At 39.6% G+C, this 22,069-nt stretch overlaps 1 protein-coding gene across 1 annotated transcript in view; it reads right to left on the bottom strand.

The window, feature by feature from the left end:
- Positions 1-18,045, bottom strand: part of cbl.S (Cbl proto-oncogene, E3 ubiquitin protein ligase S homeolog) — a 51,074-nt gene extending 33,029 nt beyond the window's left edge. The window contains exons 1-3 of the mRNA XM_018242283.2: positions 17,566-18,045; positions 16,165-16,702; positions 8,129-8,376 (exon numbers count right to left, since the gene is read on the bottom strand). Coding sequence (XP_018097772.1) covers positions 8,129-8,376; positions 16,165-16,476 — 560 coding nt within the window. The 5' untranslated portion in view covers positions 16,477-16,702; positions 17,566-18,045. The remainder of the gene's footprint in view (positions 1-8,128; positions 8,377-16,164; positions 16,703-17,565) is intronic.
- Between the last annotated feature and the right edge of the window lie 4,024 nt (positions 18,046-22,069).

Raw genomic sequence — 22,069 nt, 5'->3', positions numbered from 1 at the left:
GTAGCTTGTGCTGAAAATACCTTTTGCAATTATCAATGGTTTTTGCTATTTCTTTCTCTAAAAAGGCAAATTTGTAAATTGAACTAAAACTGCATTCTACTTCCCCAAAGAGCAAAGTCAAGGGAAGGGGTGTATTTATGCAGGTAGACACATACAAGAGTCCTCTGCACTCAACCCATTATCAATATATTTAAGACAGAGACATTTTGTGCATACTGCTACTAAAAAATGCCTTACCCTTTAAACAAAACAGGGATTGTTTGTCCATATATTGCAATATATTTAAGCTGGCCAACTACGTCAAAGTCATCCCATATCTGGCCAGTCCTACGCTTAATTTTCATCTGATTCATTAAGAATTCTATTGCTTCATTATACATTTTACAAAGGGACTAGGTTTTACCTGCAACTTAACTTGCTGCTTTCAAAGTAAACCTCCATACTTGGCTGCCCTTTTATTAGACACCAGTGGGATCACCTGACTATAGCTGGGAAGGGTGGGAGCTACAACATAGAGCTGGTCACTGCTCTTGTATAACTATAACAAACAAGGGAAAGTTGTGCTCACCACTATTTTTTAAAAACATTAGGCGGGGGTGCAATGAGGCTGTGACCACAAAATACATATAGACACATACAAGAGTCCTCTGCACTCAACCCATTATCAATATATTTAAGACAGAGACATTTTGTGCATACTGCTACTAAAAAATGCCTTACCCTTTAAACAAAACAGGGATTGTTTGTCCATATATTGCAATATATTTAAGCTGGCCAACTACGTCAAAGTCATCCCATATCTGGCCAGTCCTACGCTTAATTTTCATCTGATTCATTAAGAATTCTATTGCTACATTATACATTTTACAAAGGGACTAGGTTTTACCTGCAACTTAACTTGCTGCTTTCAAAGTAAACCTCCATACTTGGCTGCCCTTTTATTAGACACCAGTGGGATCACCTGACTATAGCTGGGAAGGGTGGGAGCTACAACATAGAGCTGGTCACTGCTCTTGTATAACTATAACAAACAAGGGAAAGTTGTGCTCACCACTATTTTTTAAAAACATTAGGCGGGGGTGCAATGAGGCTGTGACCACAAAATACATATAGACACATACAAGAGTCCTCTGCACTCAACCCATTATCAATATATTTAAGACAGAGACATTTTGTGCATACTGCTACTAAAAAATGCCTTACCCTTTAAACAAAACAGGGATTGTTTGTCCATATATTGCAATATATTTAAGCTGGCCAACTACGTCAAAGTCATCCCATATCTGGCCAGTCCTACGCTTAATTTTCATCTGATTCATTAAGAATTCTATTGCTTCATTATACATTTTACAAAGGGACTAGGTTTTACCTGCAACTTAACTTGCTGCTTTCAAAGTAAACCTCCATACTTGGCTGCAGAGGACTCTTGTATGTGTCTATATGTATTTTGTGGTCACAGCCTCATTGCACCCCCGCCTAATGTTTTTAAAAAATAGTGGTGAGCACAACTTTCCCTTGTTTGTTATAGTTATACAAGAGCAGTGACCAGCTCTATGTTGTAGCTCCCACCCTTCCCAGCTATAGTCAGGTGATCCCACTGGTGTCTAATAAAAGGGCAGCCAAGTATGGAGGTTTACTTTGAAAGCAGCAAGTTAAGTTGCAGGTAAAACCTAGTCCCTTTGTAAAATGTATAATGAAGCAATAGAATTCTTAATGAATCAGATGAAAATTAAGCGTAGGACTGGCCAGATATGGGATGACTTTGACGTAGTTGGCCAGCTTAAATATATTGCAATATATGGACAAACAATCCCTGTTTTGTTTAAAGGGTAAGGCATTTTTTAGTAGCAGTATGCACAAAATGTCTCTGTCTTAAATATATTGATAATGGGTTGAGTGCAGAGGACTCTTGTATGTGTCTATATGTATTTTGTGGTCACAGCCTCATTGCACCCCCGCCTAATGTTTTTTAAAAAATAGTGGTGAGCACAACTTTCCCTTGTTTGTTATAGTTATACAAGAGCAGTGACCAGCTCTATGTTGTAGCTCCCACCCTTCCCAGCTATAGTCAGGTGATCCCACTGGTGTCTAATAAAAGGGCAGCCAAGTATGGAGGTTTACTTTGAAAGCAGCAAGTTAAGTTGCAGGTAAAACCTAGTCCCTTTGTAAAATGTATAATGAAGCAATAGAATTCTTAATGAATCAGATGAAAATTAAGCGTAGGACTGGCCAGATATGGGATGACTTTGACGTAGTTGGCCAGCTTAAATATATTGCAATATATGGACAAACAATCCCTGTTTTGTTTAAAGGGTAAGGCATTTTTTAGTAGCAGTATGCACAAAATGTCTCTGTCTTAAATATATTGATAATGGGTTGAGTGCAGAGGACTCTTGTATGTGTCTATATGTATTTTGTGGTCACAGCCTCATTGCACCCCCGCCTAATGTTTTTAAAAAATAGTGGTGAGCACAACTTTCCCTTGTTTGTTATAGTTATACAAGAGCAGTGACCAGCTCTATGTTGTAGCTCCCACCCTTCCCAGCTATAGTCAGGTGATCCCACTGGTGTCTAATAAAAGGGCAGCCAAGTATGGAGGTTTACTTTGAAAGCAGCAAGTTAAGTTGCAGGTAAAACCTAGTCCCTTTGTAAAATGTATAATGAAGCAATAGAATTCTTAATGAATCAGATGAAAATTAAGCGTAGGACTGGCCAGATATGGGATGACTTTGACGTAGTTGGCCAGCTTAAATATATTGCAATATATGGACAAACAATCCCTGTTTTGTTTAAAGGGTAAGGCATTTTTTAGTAGCAGTATGCACAAAATGTCTCTGTCTTAAATATATTGATAATGGGTTGAGTGCAGAGGACTCTTGTATGTGTCTATATGTATTTTGTGGTCACAGCCTCATTGCACCCCCGCCTAATGTTTTTTAAAAAATAGTGGTGAGCACAACTTTCCCTTGTTTGTATTTATGCAGGGACATTTCAGTGAACAGCTAGTTTGTTAGACTTTTTCTTCTTCTTTCAAACGAGGGTCACTAACCCCAACATCTAAAACATTATTGCTCTGTGATGCTACACTTTGATTGTTACGGTTACTTTTTGTTGTTCTATTCAGGCCCTCTCTCTCTCTTTCATTTTCCAGTCTATCAAAATGTTGTGTCGTTACCCTTAGAACAACTGTAACTCTGGGAGTCTATGACACACAGAGAGCATTGGTCTCCAACCTGAGCCTCTCCATGTATTTATACAACTCCCAAACTGCTTCTGGGTTTTGTAGTGAGCAGCTTCCTTACTGAAGGCAGAATTTGCAGAATACTTTCTCCACAAGAAGGGATGAACCTAATCTATAATTATTGGATTCAAAAAAATAGAATAGAGTTCAAGAAAAAGATTTAGGGCCCTTGCCGATATGCCCTATGCAGCATCTTGAAACATAAATTCCACTGTAAAACCGCCTCCTTGATGTAGTTAGGTTGTTTATGGGAAACATGAAAACTAGAAAAAGCCAGAGGCAGACTCATTTTTTAGGCATAAAATGAGACTAAACATTCCATACTTCCAGCTTTTACGCAATGTTTTGGGGAGGATTTGAGCCCTCCTTTCTGCCTAAGAAGGGAAATTTTTGCCCAAATAAGGGGCAAGCCATTTCCACCTGAATGGTAGCCTCTTTTCTTTCCAAAGAAAGTTTGTTTGATTAGCAACCTGATTTACATGCAGCAATCTTTATTGTTTTAGCTGCAAAGTTATTTCAGGTGGTCACCCACGGGTAGAGCAGTTATCTATGCCCTGAGTGCCATTACTTTGAAGTTATGATACATGTTTATCTTAAACACTTTTTTCAAATACAGGAAGATTAACTAGCCTCATTAACCAGTTTGTCCTGGTAATTGATAAGAACATACCGGTATGCATTCTTTTGTTGGCATGGAATTACACAAACTTTTAATATGCTATTTTCCTTATGGCAAAGGCTGCAGAGTGGATGCAATATACAAATATATAAAACTGTTATATTTGCAGACCTTTAGATAGAATTGTTATTCAGCAGGTATCTTTGCAAATGGTTGAAGTCTGGTGTTGACTACGGTAAGCAAAAAAGGTGTGAGGGAAAATGTGCTGTAGTGCTGTAGTAAAGTAAGCATTTTGCATGCTATATAAAGCTATTAAGACAGCTCTGCAAAAATAAACTTGCCTCATACTGTGACAGAGGAAGTATGAACTGTGTAACTGAGGAAGCACATTTGAGCAAGAGTTAGTCTTTTAAGGGGATACTGTCATGAGAATTTTGAGAAAATGAACCAGTTAATAGTGCTGCTCCAGCTGAATTCTGCACTGAAATCCATTTCTCAAAAGAGCAAACAGATTCTTTTTATTCAATTTTGAAATCTGACATCGGGCTAGACATATTGTCAATTTCCCAGCTACCCCAAGTCATGTGACTTGTGCTCTGATAAACTTCAATCACTCTTTACTGCTGTACTGTTGGAGTGATATCACCCCCCCCCCCAGCAGCCTAACAACAGAACAATGGGAAGGTAATCAGATAACAGCTCCCTAACACAAGATAACAGCTGCCTGTTAGATCTAAGAACAACACTCAATAGTAAAAATCCATGTCCCACTGAGACTCCTTCAGTTACATTGAGAAGGAAAAACAGCAGCCTGCCAGAAAGCATTTCTCTCCTAAAGTGCAGGCACACGTCATATGACCAGGGGCAGCTGGGAAATTGACAAAATGTTTAGCCCCATTTCAGATTTCAAAATTGAATATAAAAAAATCTGTTTGCTCTTTTGAGAAATGGATTTCAGTGCAAAATTCTGCTGGAGTAGCACTATTAACTGATGCGTTTTGAAAAAAACATGCTTTCCAATGACAGGATCCCTTTAACATATCTTGTCAGAGTAGAGTTTTAAAGGAACAGTAATCCAAAAAATTAAAGTGTACTGTTGCCGTGCACTGGCAAAACTGACCTGTATGATTCAGAAACTCGTTTATATAAACAAGCTGCTGTGTAGCAATAGCGGAAATTGAAAAAAGGCTATATGGCACAGGTAAAATAGTGGATAACAGATAACACCATTATGTTCTACAGAGCTTGTCTGCTGTGTAACCTGAGCCTTTTCTCCTTTGAATGACTGCTCCCATTGCAGCATATTTTTGCAGTGTTTCAGAAGCAAACACAGCAATTTTAACAGTGCAGGGCAACACTATATTGTCATTACTTTAAAACTCTTTAATTTTTTGGGGTTGCTGTAAGAATCATTGCATTCCTCTTGAATACCAGTAACCAAGTTTTTTTATGTTTTTATACACTGGGGAAAAGTAATTAAATGGCTTCTTTATAAGTTCCCAGTCTAATATGGAAAATGGTCAAAATGTTTACTGTATATTCCCAACTACTGTAATACTATAATTCCGCCTCATAAACAAGAAAGATTATTGATTTATAACTGTCAAGGCCGCCGGGAGCATGAAGAGACGCGTCTGCTCCCGGCGGCGAAGAATCCAAAATGGCAGCCCACGTGGACACTGGGACGCCAGCGCCACAACGCCGACACATTCGTAAAACACGCATGCGCAAACACGCCGGCGCAAGCACGCCGGCGTAAGGACGCCAGTGACGTCACTATGGCGCCAGATTCAACTATAAAAGGGCGCCCAGGACGCCAGAAGGGCGCCCAAGAATAGGTTTTGCTACCCTGAACCTGGGTTCCTGTATTCCTGATTCCTGACTCCTGTATCCTGATTCCTGCCTTGGTTTTGACCCCCTGCCTGGACTCTTGACTTTTGATCCTGATCTGCCTGCCATTGAACTCTTGCCTAAACTTTGACCTTGTATCTTGCTTAACCCTTTGGATACCGCGACCTTGCACCCTCAAGAGGGTTTCCTCCTTGATCCTGACTACCTCCCTGGAGGGAGCTCCCGGCTCACTGACAATAACTAGTTATTCACTTCCTTATACCAGTGTTTCTCAAACAACGGGGCCTATTTATTTCATTGCAAAATGTCAAATTAGCCACAACATTAACAATTTACTAAAAGTTTTGGAAGATGAAGTTTGTATTAGCAAATATTTTCCTCTTTTTATTTTCACCAGATGTACCGGTAAGTACTCCACTATAAAACCAATTTATCAAGAGCACCAACGTATTTTCTCACCAAATGTAATTTGCCAGGCAGACTGGCAAACTACCATTATAAAGTCACTTTAGCATCTCATTATATGTCACATCCTCCATAATATCATTCCATATACAAAACTGGTTATGGCAATTCACCAGCAGATTTCCCCCATACAGTTGCATAATACCAATTTTAAATAAATACACAATGTAACCACGAATATACCAGTAATAGTTATGCCAGTAACTTCCATCTTCATCCCTCTACGATGGAAAGCCTTTGCAAAAAGCAAGTAGATTTGCAGAATGTACAATTTACTTGGATTGTTTTTTTTTCAGTTATTTATTTTTCTTTTTTTTAAAGAAAAACAAAAAAACTTTAAACTAGTCGGAACTGCCCTCCTTGCAGTTATCCTGCTATCTTTGGTTCCCTTTAATTTCTTCATTTACTTACATATTACAGTTAATTGTATTAAAAACACAAATATATGCATTTTTTTAAATCTATATTTAGTCTGGATATACATCGAACTGCCCAATTAAAAAAAGCAATTACAATGAAACCAATATATAGAGGACCCTAGTGGTTTTAGATCTCCATTACAAAGTGAACAAAATAAAGCAAAAATAAATGGTGCTATGGCCCTTTAAAGGAACAGTTACACCAAAAACTGAAAGCATTTTAAAGTAATGAAAATATAATGTACTGCTGCCCTGCACTGGTAAAACTGCTCTGTTTGCTTCAGAAACACTACTATAGTTCATATAAACAAGCTGCTGTGAAGCAATGGCGGAAATTGAAAAAAAGGCTATATAGCACTGGTTAAATAGTTGATAACAGATAACACCATCATGTTCTACAGAGCTTTATTTGCTGTGTAACCCGAGCCTTTTCTCCTTTAAATGGCTGCCCCCATTGCAACACAGCAGCTTATTTATATAAACTATAGTAGTGTTTCTGAAGCAAACACAGCAGTTGTATCAGTGCAGGGCAACACTACATTATATTGTCATTACATCACTTTAATTTTTTGATGTCACTAGCTCAGAGTAAGAGAGCTGAAAAGCAGGAAGAAGTGTTCAGTTCTGTTATGTTAGACATCCAGTCACACCAGCCTTTATACATTACATTTTTGGCTATCTAACTATATTAGAAACATTTTTTTTTGTACAGCCTATTTACCCAGTTTTTATTTTTACAATGAACTGTTCCTTTAAGCTGATTAGTGCCTGTACTAGTGATGTCAGACCTACCCATTCAAGTCAATACAGCACTGTCGCTATTCGGTATTTAACATTCATGACAATGGGGGATGGCATTTCAGTTGCTTTTTAGCTGACTGAAAAGCACTCATGTGCCATCAGGATTAGTTTTAATAGGTGAAAACTGTCAGTCACGCACCAACACACATGCACAAAACCCCTTGTCTGGATTAATACGTTTCATAATATCACTAGGACACTAAATGGCTTTAACAGTGGTAATGTACTTCTTCTTTTCTGCAATCTTTCTGCTGTTCTGTTTTGCAAGCTTCCTATTTTTACACCAAGCTCATCCTGTGTCTTTCTTTACCTATAAAGTCACAGCAAAATGCTTTTTCCACTCCCCCATACATCTTTAGCCATTTTAGGCTAAACAACCAGTTTATTCTTGCTTTTTATACGAAAAGCACAGACTAGGCTAAAGAAAGTTTTCATGGGTTATTATATTAACGAAAAGGAAGTGATGCCAAAGTCAGTTCCTGAAATGGCAAAATTCTATATTGCAGTAGACAGGAATAGATTGAAAAAAAAAAAACACTCAGGGAAAAAAAAGACAGGGTGACTACTAAAAATGTTGATAGCTTTTACAATAAAAAAAAATGAAACTCTCACTTTCACAGACTGCACATGAACATTTCTAAATACAACATGTTAAACAGTTCATACAAAAAAGCTGGATAAACATAAAATCAAGTGAAGCAAAACAACCCAAAGAACTGCTAGTAGACTAACCTTGGCTGAGAGTTCTCCTCATACATGCGTTCCTTGCCCTCTTTAAACAGGCTTATTGTTTGCTTAGTCTTCTTTAAGAGGTTTTCAATGAAAACACGAAAATATTCATTTTCTCCCAGAATCTCCATTTTTCCCTCATATCGGGACATAATGGTCCGAAGGTGTTGATAAGTGTCAGGAAGTAGGTCTAGAATGTATGGAGGGCTATTCTTCAGAGCTAGCCTTTGATTCTGGCACAACCGAACAACCTGTATATGGTAGGAAATCAGAAGGTAAATCACTTTTTACAATTACGAAGTACCTTCAACGTGGCACCATACAATTTGTGAACAGTTAGTTGAGTGAGTAAATCGTATTGTGATACATGTCTATTGGATAGACTTCTTTTCAGGCCCTCTCCTACTCAAAATATGTAAACCTTTGGAAACTACAGTTTCAATATTTACAACAGGGGAAATACAGGTCTCCAAATCTGAGAGCTGCAGACTACCATGGTAAGGACAGGAACACCAATCTGGCCAGAAGAAAAATTTCTTCATTCTTAAATGCCTTAACATTTGCACACTATTGCAATGACTATTATGGGAAGGCATTAAAGCCTTAAAGTTGATCTGTCACAGGAATTAACTTTTAACATGTTGAGCCTCTCTTTAGTTCCCACTGCTTATCTAGTATAGGTAAATCTAAAAAACAACTGGACTTGCTGAGTAATCAATGAAGACGTTTCACTACTCATCCGAGCAGCTTCTTCAGTTCAACTGACTGGTGTGGGAAGTTCTCGTCATATAAACTCTTCCACTAATCCAATCACAATGGCATATTGTAACTCTTCAAAGAGGTGACATCTGAAGAAATTCACAGAGGTGTAAATTCTGTGTAGTTACTGTGATAGGATTATCCAATGTGTCATGCAACTCCTAGACTTTATAACATATAACTTTATCCATGCAATAGTTCCCCTTTCTATAGGAACAGAGAATAAGAACTGCCAATATCTATTGACGAGGGACTGATATGCTGTACAATGGACTAAAGCAAAGGCAGAATTCAATGGAAATAGTATTGAATCATTTTTCTACAATGGCTATAAATAGAGGCAAACAACTTAATATGTTTTATTATTCATAGGTGACATCTAAAATCCTCACAATGTTCAGGATAAGATATAACAGATTGTCCTTGCTTAGTTTATCCACATAGCATGTGGGCCCAGCCTCCATAGTTAAATGGTTAAATGGACACTATACCCTTCTAGCTTCTCCTTTGAATTGTGCATACGACAGGAGATCTATTTCTGCTGACATTGTTTTATAGTATTATTGCGTACAGGATATGAATGAACATAGGGATTGTTTCTGCTGCTGCTAAATTAGGCCAGACTGGTTGATCGTTCTCTTCTGCTAGCAGACCATGTTTAGGGTTGTAAATGTCAGCAGCTGCTTCCCATTCAGTAGAATGGGAAACACACTGTCTAAGGCACATTCTGCTGAATGAGTTATTGTAAAAAAAATACTTACATGGGAACACTTATAATGGTGCGAAGCATAATATTTGGCTAAAACAGTAATAAAACTGTTAAGTATTCTCAGCATAAGAAGAAATCACTGCTTGTAAAATAGAGCTAAATTGATTTTACCTTTTCATTTTAGTTGGGTAGAGTGTTTGAATTAGACACCATGCATTAGTAATGTGTAGGTATCATCATTTATAGACTTAACCATTTTATGGACGGAGAGGAGCCAGGTCTCCTTTTTATTTTCAACAAGCTCCAAATCTATAATGATGATTTTGTAATGTGGGAGAGATTTCAGCAGCTACTTGTTACTGTGGGCATATACTACTTATCTGAAAGTCATCATTGTGGGACCTGCACAAAATGAGACTGAGAGGATGTCCACTAGCATCTTGCATATATTGTTTAGCTCAGTGTCCAACCAGTGGGCCACAGTTCTTTACTAATGGATTATTGGGGTGGGGGAATAATGTTATTAGTACACTTAACAGATCTACACTCAGGGTCTCAGCATCTCAGCTTGTGTCACTGTTTCCACTGCAGACGGTTTGAGGTTTCCTCTTGGTGTGGAGATGTTGTGCATCTCATTTCGCAGCTTGTGCTGAAGTGATAGTTTCACAAGGCTCTGCTAATCCATGACATGGTGAAAAGTAGAATAAAACTAAAGTATTATAATTAAGACACTGTAGATAAAGCATACACATCTCTTTATATAATTAATTCTATCTCACTCTTTTTTTTATTTTAGAGATTGCAGATGAAATAAAACCAACATTTTTGACAGGGAAATGAACACAGTATTATTTTTAACCATATGTGCTGTAATATGGTCCTCTACAGAAGAAAATAAGTGCATCCTGCAGCTCTGGTCAGGGAAATATTTTAGAAAAAACAGGTATTCAAACCCTAGTTTTTTGTATTAAAATGATTTAAGACTGTAAATATTTAAATCCTCTGTTTGTCTAAAAATTTGTACAAACCCTAAAAATGCCTAGTTCAAGAAAATATTGATAGACTATAGATATGGAGGGACACTTCCCCCCCCCATGCTCTTGCTCTTACTTTAAGGTTATTGAGCAGATTCACTAAGCGTCAAAAATGCGCTAGCGATGCCTTCGCCGCACTTCGCCAGGGCGCCGCTAATTCACTAAAATCTTTAGTTGCGCTCAGGGAGGCGAAAGGTAGGGAAGTTGCTCTAGCGTTAATTCGTCAAGCAAAGCAAAGTTACGCTAGCTATGCCTAATTTGCATACTGCGCCAAGTTAAAGTACAATGGATTTATATGTAGCAGCAATTACATTACATTAAACAAGCATGGGAAAGCTTCATAAAATAAAATAGAGTTGTTATTTTGCCCTATACATGTGCCCACTGTATAGTTTAGGTGCCATATGTTAAGAAATGTAGGGGGGAAGGAGGGTACCCCCAAAAAACTTTACGATCTTTTTCAGCCTATCACCCTTAAAAAAGTAAAAGACACCAGTGTTTTTTTTGAAGCAAGCCCTATCTATTCTATTGCACTTCGCCCGGTCTGAGGTGGCGAAGGCAAGTCTGGCACAAGAGGTAACATTCAAGAAAATCCGCAAGTGAACGAATTAGCGTAGTTACATCCCTTTGCCATAGCGCAATTTCGTCTTGAGTAAGGGTGCGAAGTAGCGCTAGAGTAGGTCCACTTTACTAGCAAATTATGCCAGCACCCATTAGTAAATCAGTGAAGTAACGAAATGACGTCACGCTGGCGAATTTTCGCTAGCTTTAGCCACTTCGCCCTTTAGTAAATTTGCCCCTTTGACTTCTTATCTATCTAACTGGTATTATTTTTCTTATATAATCAATGTTTTCATATAATTTTCATATACAGGTATGGGACCTGTTATCCAGAATGCTTGGGACCTGGAGTTCTACTAGAAGATCATATAACATTAACCAAACCAAATAGGCAGTTTTTTCTTCCAATTCGGATCATTTACATCTTGGTTTGGCTCAAGTACAAGATATGGTTTTATTATTACAGAGAATTATTTTTTTTTTATAAATTTGGATTATTTCATTATTATGGAGTCTATGGAAGACGGCCATCCTGTAATTCTGAGCTTTCTGGATAATGGGTTTCCGGATAACGGATCCCATACCTGTATAAGCAACGGTAATGCTTATTACTGCTTTTTTATACTCTTGTTTTGTCATATAGCTATAGTGTTGTTTGTCACATATCTATTGTGTATCACCATATATATATGCTTTCAGTTTTCTTGAAAAAGACTTGCCAAATGTAACATTTATATAAGCTGTGCCAACTTTAAAGCTGCAGACACAGATACAAATAAACTAGTATTAGTACGATATAGACTGTGATATTCTGAGGCAATTTGCTAAATGTCAAAGCAACTGTTTTTTTACAGTGATTCACCCAGCCAAAAGTTTAAAATCTACACAAGAAGGTGAATACAAATAAGGAAGGCCAACTAGAAGTTGCTAATAATAGGACATTATATTTCATACAAAAAATTAACTAATGATGAGCTGAATATTTTAAAAGTGAACATCCCAGTATTAGTAGATTCATATTTATGAAAGGTGTGTGTATGCTGCAACTGGTTATGCTCCTGCAGCACAATCCTTATTACAAAAAAATATTAAACGCATAAGATCACATTTTGATTTTTTGATATGTAACTTTATTCGTTTATTATGCACTTATTAAGTGTAAAATAAAAAGTTGTAAAGTGTGTATATAACTTAACAAGTTCATAGAATGCAAGTAATGCTGCACAACGTAGACTTTTTCCGAGCACTCCTGATTTCATGAGCCTGCGGCATGCAAAGCCTTCTGACTAGGAAGTGAGAAATGCAAAGACAGCTTTTCCCTGTAGGCATATGGAAATTAACACTAGCACGATTACCCCTCATTTTACAGAACCAACTCAATTTAAAAGTTGATCTGCTGCCTAATGCAGATCTTAATGCTTTCACTGTAGAAAATTCATGCTGTATCAATAATTCATGTTAAATACGTGGTAGAAATTGAAAATAGGTTAGTGGGATACATATATACTCCTAATAAATCATGCTATGTTGAACTTTTCACTTACAGCGGTTTCAGAAACCATGGATAAGTATATTCTCATAAACTGTCCTTCGTAATGTTATGAGTTATAATTATGGCGTAACAATGTAATTTGTCCCACATGAATCACTGAATTTTCTGTATTAATAGAAATAATGTACCCCTTCATTAAAGTATAACAATATTGAATGACATTAAGGGGCTGATTCACTAACTTCGAGTGAAGGATTCAAAGTAAAAAAACTTCGAATTTCGAAGTGTTTTTTGGGCTACTTCGACCATCGAATGGGCTACTACGACCTTCGACTACGACTTCGAATGGAACTATTCGAACTAAAAATCGTTCGACCATTCGATAGTCGAAGTACTGTCTCTTTAAGGAAAAACTTTCGACCCCCTAGTTCGCCATCTAAAAACTACCGAACTCAATGTTAGCCTATGGGGAAGGTCCCCATAGGCTTTCCTAAGTTTTTTTGATCGAAGGATATTCCTTCGATCGTTGGACTAAAATCCTTCGAATCGTTCGATACACTTGTCTTATTCAACTAAAAGGGCTCTTTAACATATTTGTTTCCAGTAGAATAAAGCATGTTTTTAGAGGATTAAATTAAATTAATAAACACCCTATTATTGTACCATAGTTCATAAATAACGTAAAACAACATACATGTTATGATGTGCAGCACGTGTGCCTACCCCTATTTCCTTTGGAGGAAAATAAATATAAGCAAAATATAAACATAAGGAAGTCATATAAAAATACCTATGTAAAAAACACAGGTTTGATATAAAAGTGTCCCAACTATTAAGAAAACATCACATCCAATCTCATATTCATTAACATATGCCACCATCAAACCTGTAGTAAAACAAAAACAATTAGCATGCTTTTTAGGGCAGAGACACACGCTGGTTTTTCGGGAGATTAGTTGCCCAGCGACAAATCGCTTCAGACGACTAATCTCCCCGAACTGGCTTCCCAGTGGCAACAATGTAAATCGCCGGCAGAATGGCACTTGGATCGATTCAGCTTTCCGAAGTTGCCCAAAGTTTCCTCGTGAGGCGACTTTGGAAAATGAAACGTTCCGAGTGCCATCCTGCCGGCGATTTAAAAATGCCTCACTTAAGTCTTTTAAGATGAAGAATAATGTCTTAGGGTAGTGTTGACTTTATTACACTACTTTAGTGAATATTACACGTTATTTCTAAGCATTAAAACATTATAGTTCTCCATTTAGCAGAGCAAGTTGGGGCTGACACCAAAATACCGGCACCATATGGTTTAATATTGTTACACTTTATCATTTGTTTTTCAACAGATGCTATGAGATGTTTGCAGCCAAGAAGATTGAACCTATATACAGCTGCTCACTACCAACACTGGAGAAATTTAGGGATGCACCAAATTGAAAACCTTGCCTCTTTCGGCAGCGAGTGGCCAGTTACAAGTAGGGATGCACCAAATCCACTATTTGGGATTCGGCCGAATCCCCGAATCCTTTGTGAATGATTCGGCCGAATACCGAACCAAATCTTAATTTGCATATGCAAATTACGGGTGGGAAAGGAAAAAGTATGAACATTTTTTTTCACTTCCTTGTTTTGTGATGAAAAACGTGATTTCCCTCCCAGACCCTAATTTACATATGCAAATTTGGATTTGGTTTGGCCAGACACAAGGATTCGGCCGAATGCTGAAAAAGGCTGAATCCTGAACCGAATCCTGGATTCAGTGCATCCCTAGTTACAAGGAGTGGCAAACAGCCGCCTCTTGTAACTTTAAGAGACGAAATTCTGGATTTTAACCCAGAAATTCTGCTCCACTAGTGCAGAGAGCGCTATTCTGCTCATTGCACTAGTAATTCTGCCCTCCTTTGACCCGCTGCATTGCTGCTTTTTAAGCACAGAGCAGGAGGGGCAGTAGCCCCAGGATCGCCCCTGACAGGATTCAGTTGTGGAATTGGCCAAGATGTGGCTGTTTTTGGCAGGATTCGGATTCAGTCAAATCCAAAAAATCAAGTGAAACAAGGAAGTAAAAATATTTTAACTGTGTGATTAGTGTGTGGTTCTCTTTCATCTTCTTTACATGCAAATTAGGGTTCAGATTTGGTTTGGTATTTGGACTAATCTTTCACAAAGGATTTGGCTGAATTTTAAATTAGTGGATTCGGTGAATCCCTAGAAAAATTAGTTCTTATTTGAATTGAAAACCAAGCTGTTTTCACACAAACTATGGAGGGCAACAGTCGTACTTCATTGAAACACACTCCAATAATCAGTCAATCACCGATAGTACTGAAAGTACCCACTACCATAATAAGTGAAATAGGTAAAAATGTAAAACTAATTGTAAACATGAATAAAGAATCAGTAAAATGCACTGTTTTAAGCATAGAAATAATAAATTCTAAGCACCTTTCCAGAATACATAACTATAAAACCACTAAAATGTGTTTAATTATTTTGTATGTGTGAATGCAATAGAAATCTGTTCTTTGTCCCTCTGTGTACTCTGGGTCAGACTCTTTAAACAGAAGTTAATTCTGCAATGCTTCTATTACATTAGTCATACAGACAATGCTTTCAACGGCAGTAACATTTACAAAGTACTTTAAAACCATTGAACAGATGTAATGTATACACATTACAAAAGTGCTTTGAAATGCACTTTATTTAATTATGCAGAAAGTGTTTAGGGGTTGCTGTCCAACCTACACTATACAGCCAACAGGGTGCCCATACAGTTTAGAAGTGGTCCTGGTCTGCTTATCGTGGGGGTGGTTTTAATGGAATAGACAGAGCTCTGCAACTGTGTAACAAATAGAGGGGCGTTTTATGTGTAAGAAGGAATGAAAGCAACCGACAGAAACATGTGGTAAAGCAGTTAGGCAATGAGTGTGTCTAGGACATGATTCCCTCAGTTAATGGTACAAGATAGAGAATAATTAAATAAGAGGCACTAAAGCAAAAGCTGTTATCTGTCCAGGGATTGTGTCATGAGGAAATGGAAAACATGTGATGACCAAGGAAAGGGGGATTGAAACAAGCAGAGAGGATGTATCAGGACTGGAGGTGCAGGAGAAATAAAGGCAAAATAAAAGGATGTAGGACACAGACTCCAATGAAAGCAGAAATAAGGGGAAGTAGAAGGGAATAAAATAGGAGAACTAGCAAGGGAAGTCACAATATTAGTGTTGCCTGCCATCAGTTCCTGTTATGCTGCCGGGGACCGGAGTGGCAATAAACACATGGAATATATCGGGCGACATTACACACAGACCTTATGTGGGGACCCTACTGTATATTACACCCACACACACGAGCCCCTCCGTGATGTCACCAGGACAAGTAATGAGACATCATCCCCAGTTTCAAAGGCACAGATGGTATGACTGAGAGGGGGCATGTTTAGGGAAGCCTGTACCAGTAGTCACATCATAAAGACTAAAGCCCTTACCTTATCCATGAGTTTCCAACATTTCTCCACCGTCTTCCGGTCCACGGCCCCCGGCTGCGCAGTCGGATGGTGGTGGTGAGGCTGGAAGGCATCTTTCACCAGCCCGATCAACCCGCCGCCCTTCCGCAGGTTAGTCGCCATGGTGACAGGTGAGAAGCGTGGAGCAGCAGGCTGAAATTCCCGGGGCCCCCGGACACAGCCCTCCCTGTGTGCACCGGGCTGGGAGGGGGAGATGATTCTCCCGGGGCCGAGCGCCGCCGTCACTTCCGCCTTTTCAGAACGTGCACAAAACTGAGTAGTAATGATTAGCATGAATCCACTCAGACTCGCCCAAACATAGTACAGTAAATGGTGCAAGTGCACTCAGCAAGATGCGAGGCCTGGTACGGTCATAACAGCACTGGTGACAGGCGTGGGGTAAATGGGACCAAAGCGTCACATCGGTAGAGTGGATCAGGAGTGGGACGTTCTGATTTCTGTAAGCGATGTCCTGTTCTGTCCCACTTAGTCACTCACAGAGGAAGTACAAAGCCAAATTCTGTCAAATAGGAAACAAATGTCCGCTTACTTGAGAGTGACACCATTCTCAGCTACAGATACACTGAATAAACATTTCTAAGCCTCATAATGCCCTGTATGTTTTTTTTCTAAGGACTGTTGAATAGTAATTGCTGGTATAGGGTAGCCAGGTATTAGGTAGGCAGGTATAAGAGATAGGCAATCTAGGTAGGCTGCTATAGGATAGGCAAACTAGGGAACCTTGTATAGGGAACCAGCAACTTCTACCCAGCTAAATGGGTGTATACATTATATTCCAGCTATTCAAGTTAAAAATGTAATGCATTCAGTCACCAGTGGACCATTCAGATGGATAACTTGAAACCAGTACTAGTGATACCATGAAGCCATACCAGTGCAAGGCCACATGAAGGCATGACATGATTTGCAAGCCTACACATGCATGCAGGTTGCCATTTAATTAATCAGAAACCGGTTTCACAGTATGAAACCTCATGCCTCTAATGTTACGACACAAAGCGCCGAATGCTTTTATATAAAAAATATTTGAACAGAAACAGTCACTGCATGGCTATCCAAGCTAGAACTAATAAAGACTTAAATTGGTTACAGTACATGAGAGATTTTCCATAGAAGACTGGCCAGCCACTAGTATATCATATGTGTTATATGAAGTTGTAGCTGGATGCGATGCAGCTTTCCATTTCCCCACTGCACATCCTCTGCTCCTGCGCCCAGTGCTAATCCAGCGCACAGTAAACTTTGATAAGTGGGGTCCTTCCTTCCCAATGTGGAGACAGGGCCCTTCTCTCTGTGCATCACTAACACCCTGAAGGAGGTGATGGTCCCAAGTACAATCAGCATCGCCACAAGCAAACTTACCCTGATGCGCAAAGCAGATCTTGTTCCACTGAGACTCTCAGCTTTTGGACAGTCATTGCATCACATCCAGCTACAAGGCACACGTAGGTCTGTCAGCTAAACGGAATGCAGGCAGTTTCAAACACTATAGAAACAATCACTCATGTGCAATTCTCTGGCTCGCTGCCAGCCCAGTGCAGGGAACGGAGCAGAAGCGATAGGGGCAGGGAGCGGTGGAGGAGGAGGGGGCCTGGCCCGTTGCTGATGATGAGAAGCGGCTGAAGCTGCCAGCATTGATTTACAGCTCTCTCCACTGCCTCCACTACCACCCGTTCCTCCAGTGTCCAGGTGGCCGCTTCTCATCAATAGTGCAGGAGGAGGAGGGGGCCCTGACAGTCACTGCATCGCAGGCATATGGCATCCATCTTGCTCCTTCACACACTGTCAGTAGAGTAGCCAGGGAGGAGAAATCGAGCCCAGCAGCATCGATGGTCTCCTTTTCTGTACAGGACAGGAATTGCAGTTTCTGTAAGTTATTTCTTAATAAAGGCTTTGTGATTTTAAAGTATAATTTGTGTTGGTGTTTTTTTTTCTGACGTGTACTAACTAATTTTTTTGATGTTACTGGTCCTGTAAGTATTTCCATATGTTATACAACTTTTTGTGGTCCCACCAATATTTAATGCATAATACATTTCACTGACTTTACACCATTTTTCTGGTCCATTTTTTTTACATATGGCAACAGAATATCCTCTATTATGACGTGTGAGAGAGAGAGAGGGAGTGTGTGTGTGAGTGTGTGTGAGAGAGGGAGTATGTGTGAGTGTGTGTGTGTGTGTGAGAGAGAGGGAGTGTGTGTGTGAGTGTGTGTGAGAGAGAGAGGGAGTGTGTGTGTGTGTGAGAGAGAGAGTGTGTGTGAGAGAGGGAGTGTGTGGAAATATTAAAGGGGTTGTTCACCTTCAATGTACAAATCTTATGAAACCACTAACAATGCTCTCAATGTGTTAGAAAACCCATTTTCCATAACAAAAAGTAAAAATGCCATTGTAAAAGCTAATTTTTTATACCTATTAACTCAGCCCTTCTCCTGTCTCTCTGACCAGTTTTCTGAAGTGATGGGAGTGGCCTATTTTGAACCTGACACACCAAGAACTTCCTATATGATGACATCATCATGCCCAGGCTTTGCCCTTACTTGTTTCCTATTGGATGTTGATACTGCCCTCCTCCTAGTAATTTATTGGGTGCTTGTGAACTGTAACCGGTCACATAATTTGAATGGTCATTGGTTGATTACTCAATTGTAATGGCAGAGGTTAACAGACGCAGCATATAAACAAACCTGCTTTGTAACAAACAATCACACAGCCATGCAGACAAATATTGCAGAAAAGGAAGGAGCAACATTGTTCTCCCAATTCTGGCACTCTCCTTCTGCCTAGACTAAAACTGAATGGAGTGCAACCTCTGGGAATAAATACTGGCTTTTCTATATTTTTATCTTTTAATACCTTTGGCATTAAGCATAATGTCAGTTATTTACAAAATTGCAACAAAAACCAGCACTGACTTGCTTAGAAACGTATGTAACATCTAGCAGGGACAGTAGGGCTGCCACCTCACCCTTTTAAAACCAAACACATATGAAATCCACAGCCTGCATGGCTAATTATCAACTCATTTAGATGCTGCAGACTGAACTGATTTCTGTGCAGCCATGTATCATGCATCTAAATTAATTGCTAATTAGCCATGCAGGCTGTGGATTTCATATGTGTTTGGTTTTAAAAGGGTGAGGTGGAAACCCTAAGTGATTTTGTGCGCTCTCCCGGGGGGGGGGGGGGGGGGGGGGGGGGCAGTAATTTACCTAGGAAAACGATACATTTTTTAAGTGTTTAAGTGTTCCACTTCTGGAACAAGATTTAGAGCTCTAAATACCAAAATACCACCAAAGTTATATTTTTCATGATACAGTGATCTCTACCAGAAAAATATTTTACTTTATGCACAAAAATTCAACTCATTTGGAAAGCCTCAAGCTCATACAAATAGTCAGCTGCTGAATAATGATTTTTTATGAGGTAAATACACAAAATAATATGTCCCCCCCCCCAAATAATATATTTCTGGAAAGTACAAGTGTCATCTCCCATAGTATCCATTTTAAAAATGATTTTTTTTTCTCTGTGATAATAAAATAGTCGCTTGTACTTGAGCCCAACTAAGATATAATCTTTATTGGAAGCAAAACCAGCCTATTGGGTTTATTTAATGTTTACATGATTTTCTAGTAGACTTAAGGTATGAAGATCCAAATTATGGAAAGATCCATTATCCGTAAAACTCCAGGTCCCAAGCACCTCGATCCCCCCCATCTGCACAGTTGAAGTCTCTGCTGCACACAGCCCACACTCCCCCTCCCTCTCACAAACTTGTAACAGTTTCTCTTCAGTACCTGAATGCTGCTCAAATTCCCCAGCACAGCCCAGCACAGGAAGCAGTGGCAGATTGACAGCAGACATAGCCAATAGGAGTTAAGTTAGCTGCCAGTACAATGTGTGATGTCATATAAGGAAGAGGAAGTGAACACTGTAGTGTTTTTGGGGGTCAGTGACCCCCTCCCAGCACAGGGTCTGTGTGCAACTGAAGGATTAGTACAGGGACACTTCTGAGGTGAATATCTCTTGAACTGTACTTTTTCTGTTAACTATTTCTATGGAAAAGTTTGTTCTATTCATGTGAACTGTTAGATTTGTCATTTTGTTACAAAGGTGAACAACCCCTTTAAGCAACAAACAATGTGTTTTTCTCTCAGTCCTCATTAAAGGAAGCACTGCATGCAAACACTGTCCTTGTCAGATTTAATTAGAAGGTGGATGCCTTCCTCAGCACCTGCTACAGTATTGTACATATCTGTGGTTTCCAGAATCTGCTTCTGATGTAGGAGCCGTGTTAGGGGCGTATTTATATTAAGACACCCGAGGGCCTGTGACTAAGGCGGCAGGTTTTGGGGGGCGGCCCTGGGCGTGCCTATAAATTTAGTTTTTTAAATTAAAAAAAAAAAGATTCTCGAGCCTCCGCCACCGATTTCCATTGGAAATCCAGTGACAGAGCTGGTGGGGGGGGGGTGAGGGGTTAGGGTGCACGGCATAGGGGGAATGTTTAGGCCCTTGCTGGGTCTGCTGCACCCTACTAAAGCATATTTGTTGGGTGCAGCTCTAGTCTCAGTCTCTATAGACAAGTGACAATAGACTGTGGCAATAGGCTGCAAGCTTCAAGGGATACTATGACTTTCTATGTCTATTTAAGCCTCTCTTGAAAAAAGAAAACTATTCCAATTCAAACATAAAGAGCTGCAAAAGAGTAAAGTGAAAAAACATATTCCCAACAGAATAATACTGTCTGCCTCAGTGATCCCATAACTGTATCTCTCTAGCCACTGCTAAACTACAATTCCCAGCATTCAAAGCCAGAACCAGTAGCAGAGTTGTAGCTGATGGGCTAAGAGAGGAGATCTCAGCAGGACCTTCCTTCATTGGGCATGGGAGAGTCCAGTCAGCGACCAGTGAGTTCTGATGGTGGCCCTGGTTCTATGACTGCTTATGTTTAATGTCTATTTGTTGTATTTTCATAAATGCACATGTGTGTGACTGATGTGATTGGCTGCAAATTACTGGTATATCATGCCTTACTTGAGGATGACATCATTCCCAGCTCAGCACTGATTGGCTGAAAGCTGCCAGGGAAGGTGACAACAGCTCAGGCACAAGTGACCAGTATTTCATTTCTGGATTCAGAGGTAAGTGGAACAGACTTTATGGGGGGGGGGGTAAAGTCAATGATACAAGGGGATAATTTGGGCAGTGTGGCTTCCATGATTTATAGTAATGCCGGGACTAGAGCCAGGCCCGGACTGGTAAACTGTGGGTTCTGGCAAATGCCAAATGGGCTGCTGTAAGATGCCATAGACAATCACTATTTATTGGGCTGCTGGGGGGGGCTGTGAGGGCCTATGTGTGTCTCAAATGCCAGGGTCATTTTTAAATCCCAGTCCGGACTTTAGTCTAGAGCCAAAGCTCCCAAAATTGCCCAACTATTGCCTGCTATTGTAATTGTCTGGGAAGGTGCTTGTCATGGAGATGTCAATTTGTCTTTCCCGTTCCATCTTTTCCAATTTCACTGGAAAAGGGGGGAGCATTTTTGGTTATAAGCCATCAGGGGGTACAAAGGGGTACAACTACAAGGAAGGGGACAATCAATCAGGGACCTTAAAATGGTTTCTGGTGGCAGCCCTGCCCCTTCCCAAACTACTAAAACTTGTGGGTACCAAAGTACCCAAAATCTGCCTGTGTGCAATTGCTAAGGGGAGTGAGACAACATAAGAACTTGCTGTCCCATCGACTCTAATCCTGTGCTTATCTAGCTGTGCCTTAACTACATTTCCCAGCACCCCCTGTGGCTGACTTGTAGATATAGAATATAGTATGTTTGGTATTTCTTGTTTACTTGTTACAGCTTTTGA

The sequence above is a fragment of the Xenopus laevis genome, chromosome 7S (assembly GCF_017654675.1).
Source record: "Xenopus laevis strain J_2021 chromosome 7S, Xenopus_laevis_v10.1, whole genome shotgun sequence".
Classification (NCBI taxonomy): domain Eukaryota; kingdom Metazoa; phylum Chordata; class Amphibia; order Anura; family Pipidae; genus Xenopus; species Xenopus laevis.
Note: the sequence above shows the minus strand (reverse complement) of the source record. Positions and strands in the feature narration are given on the sequence as shown.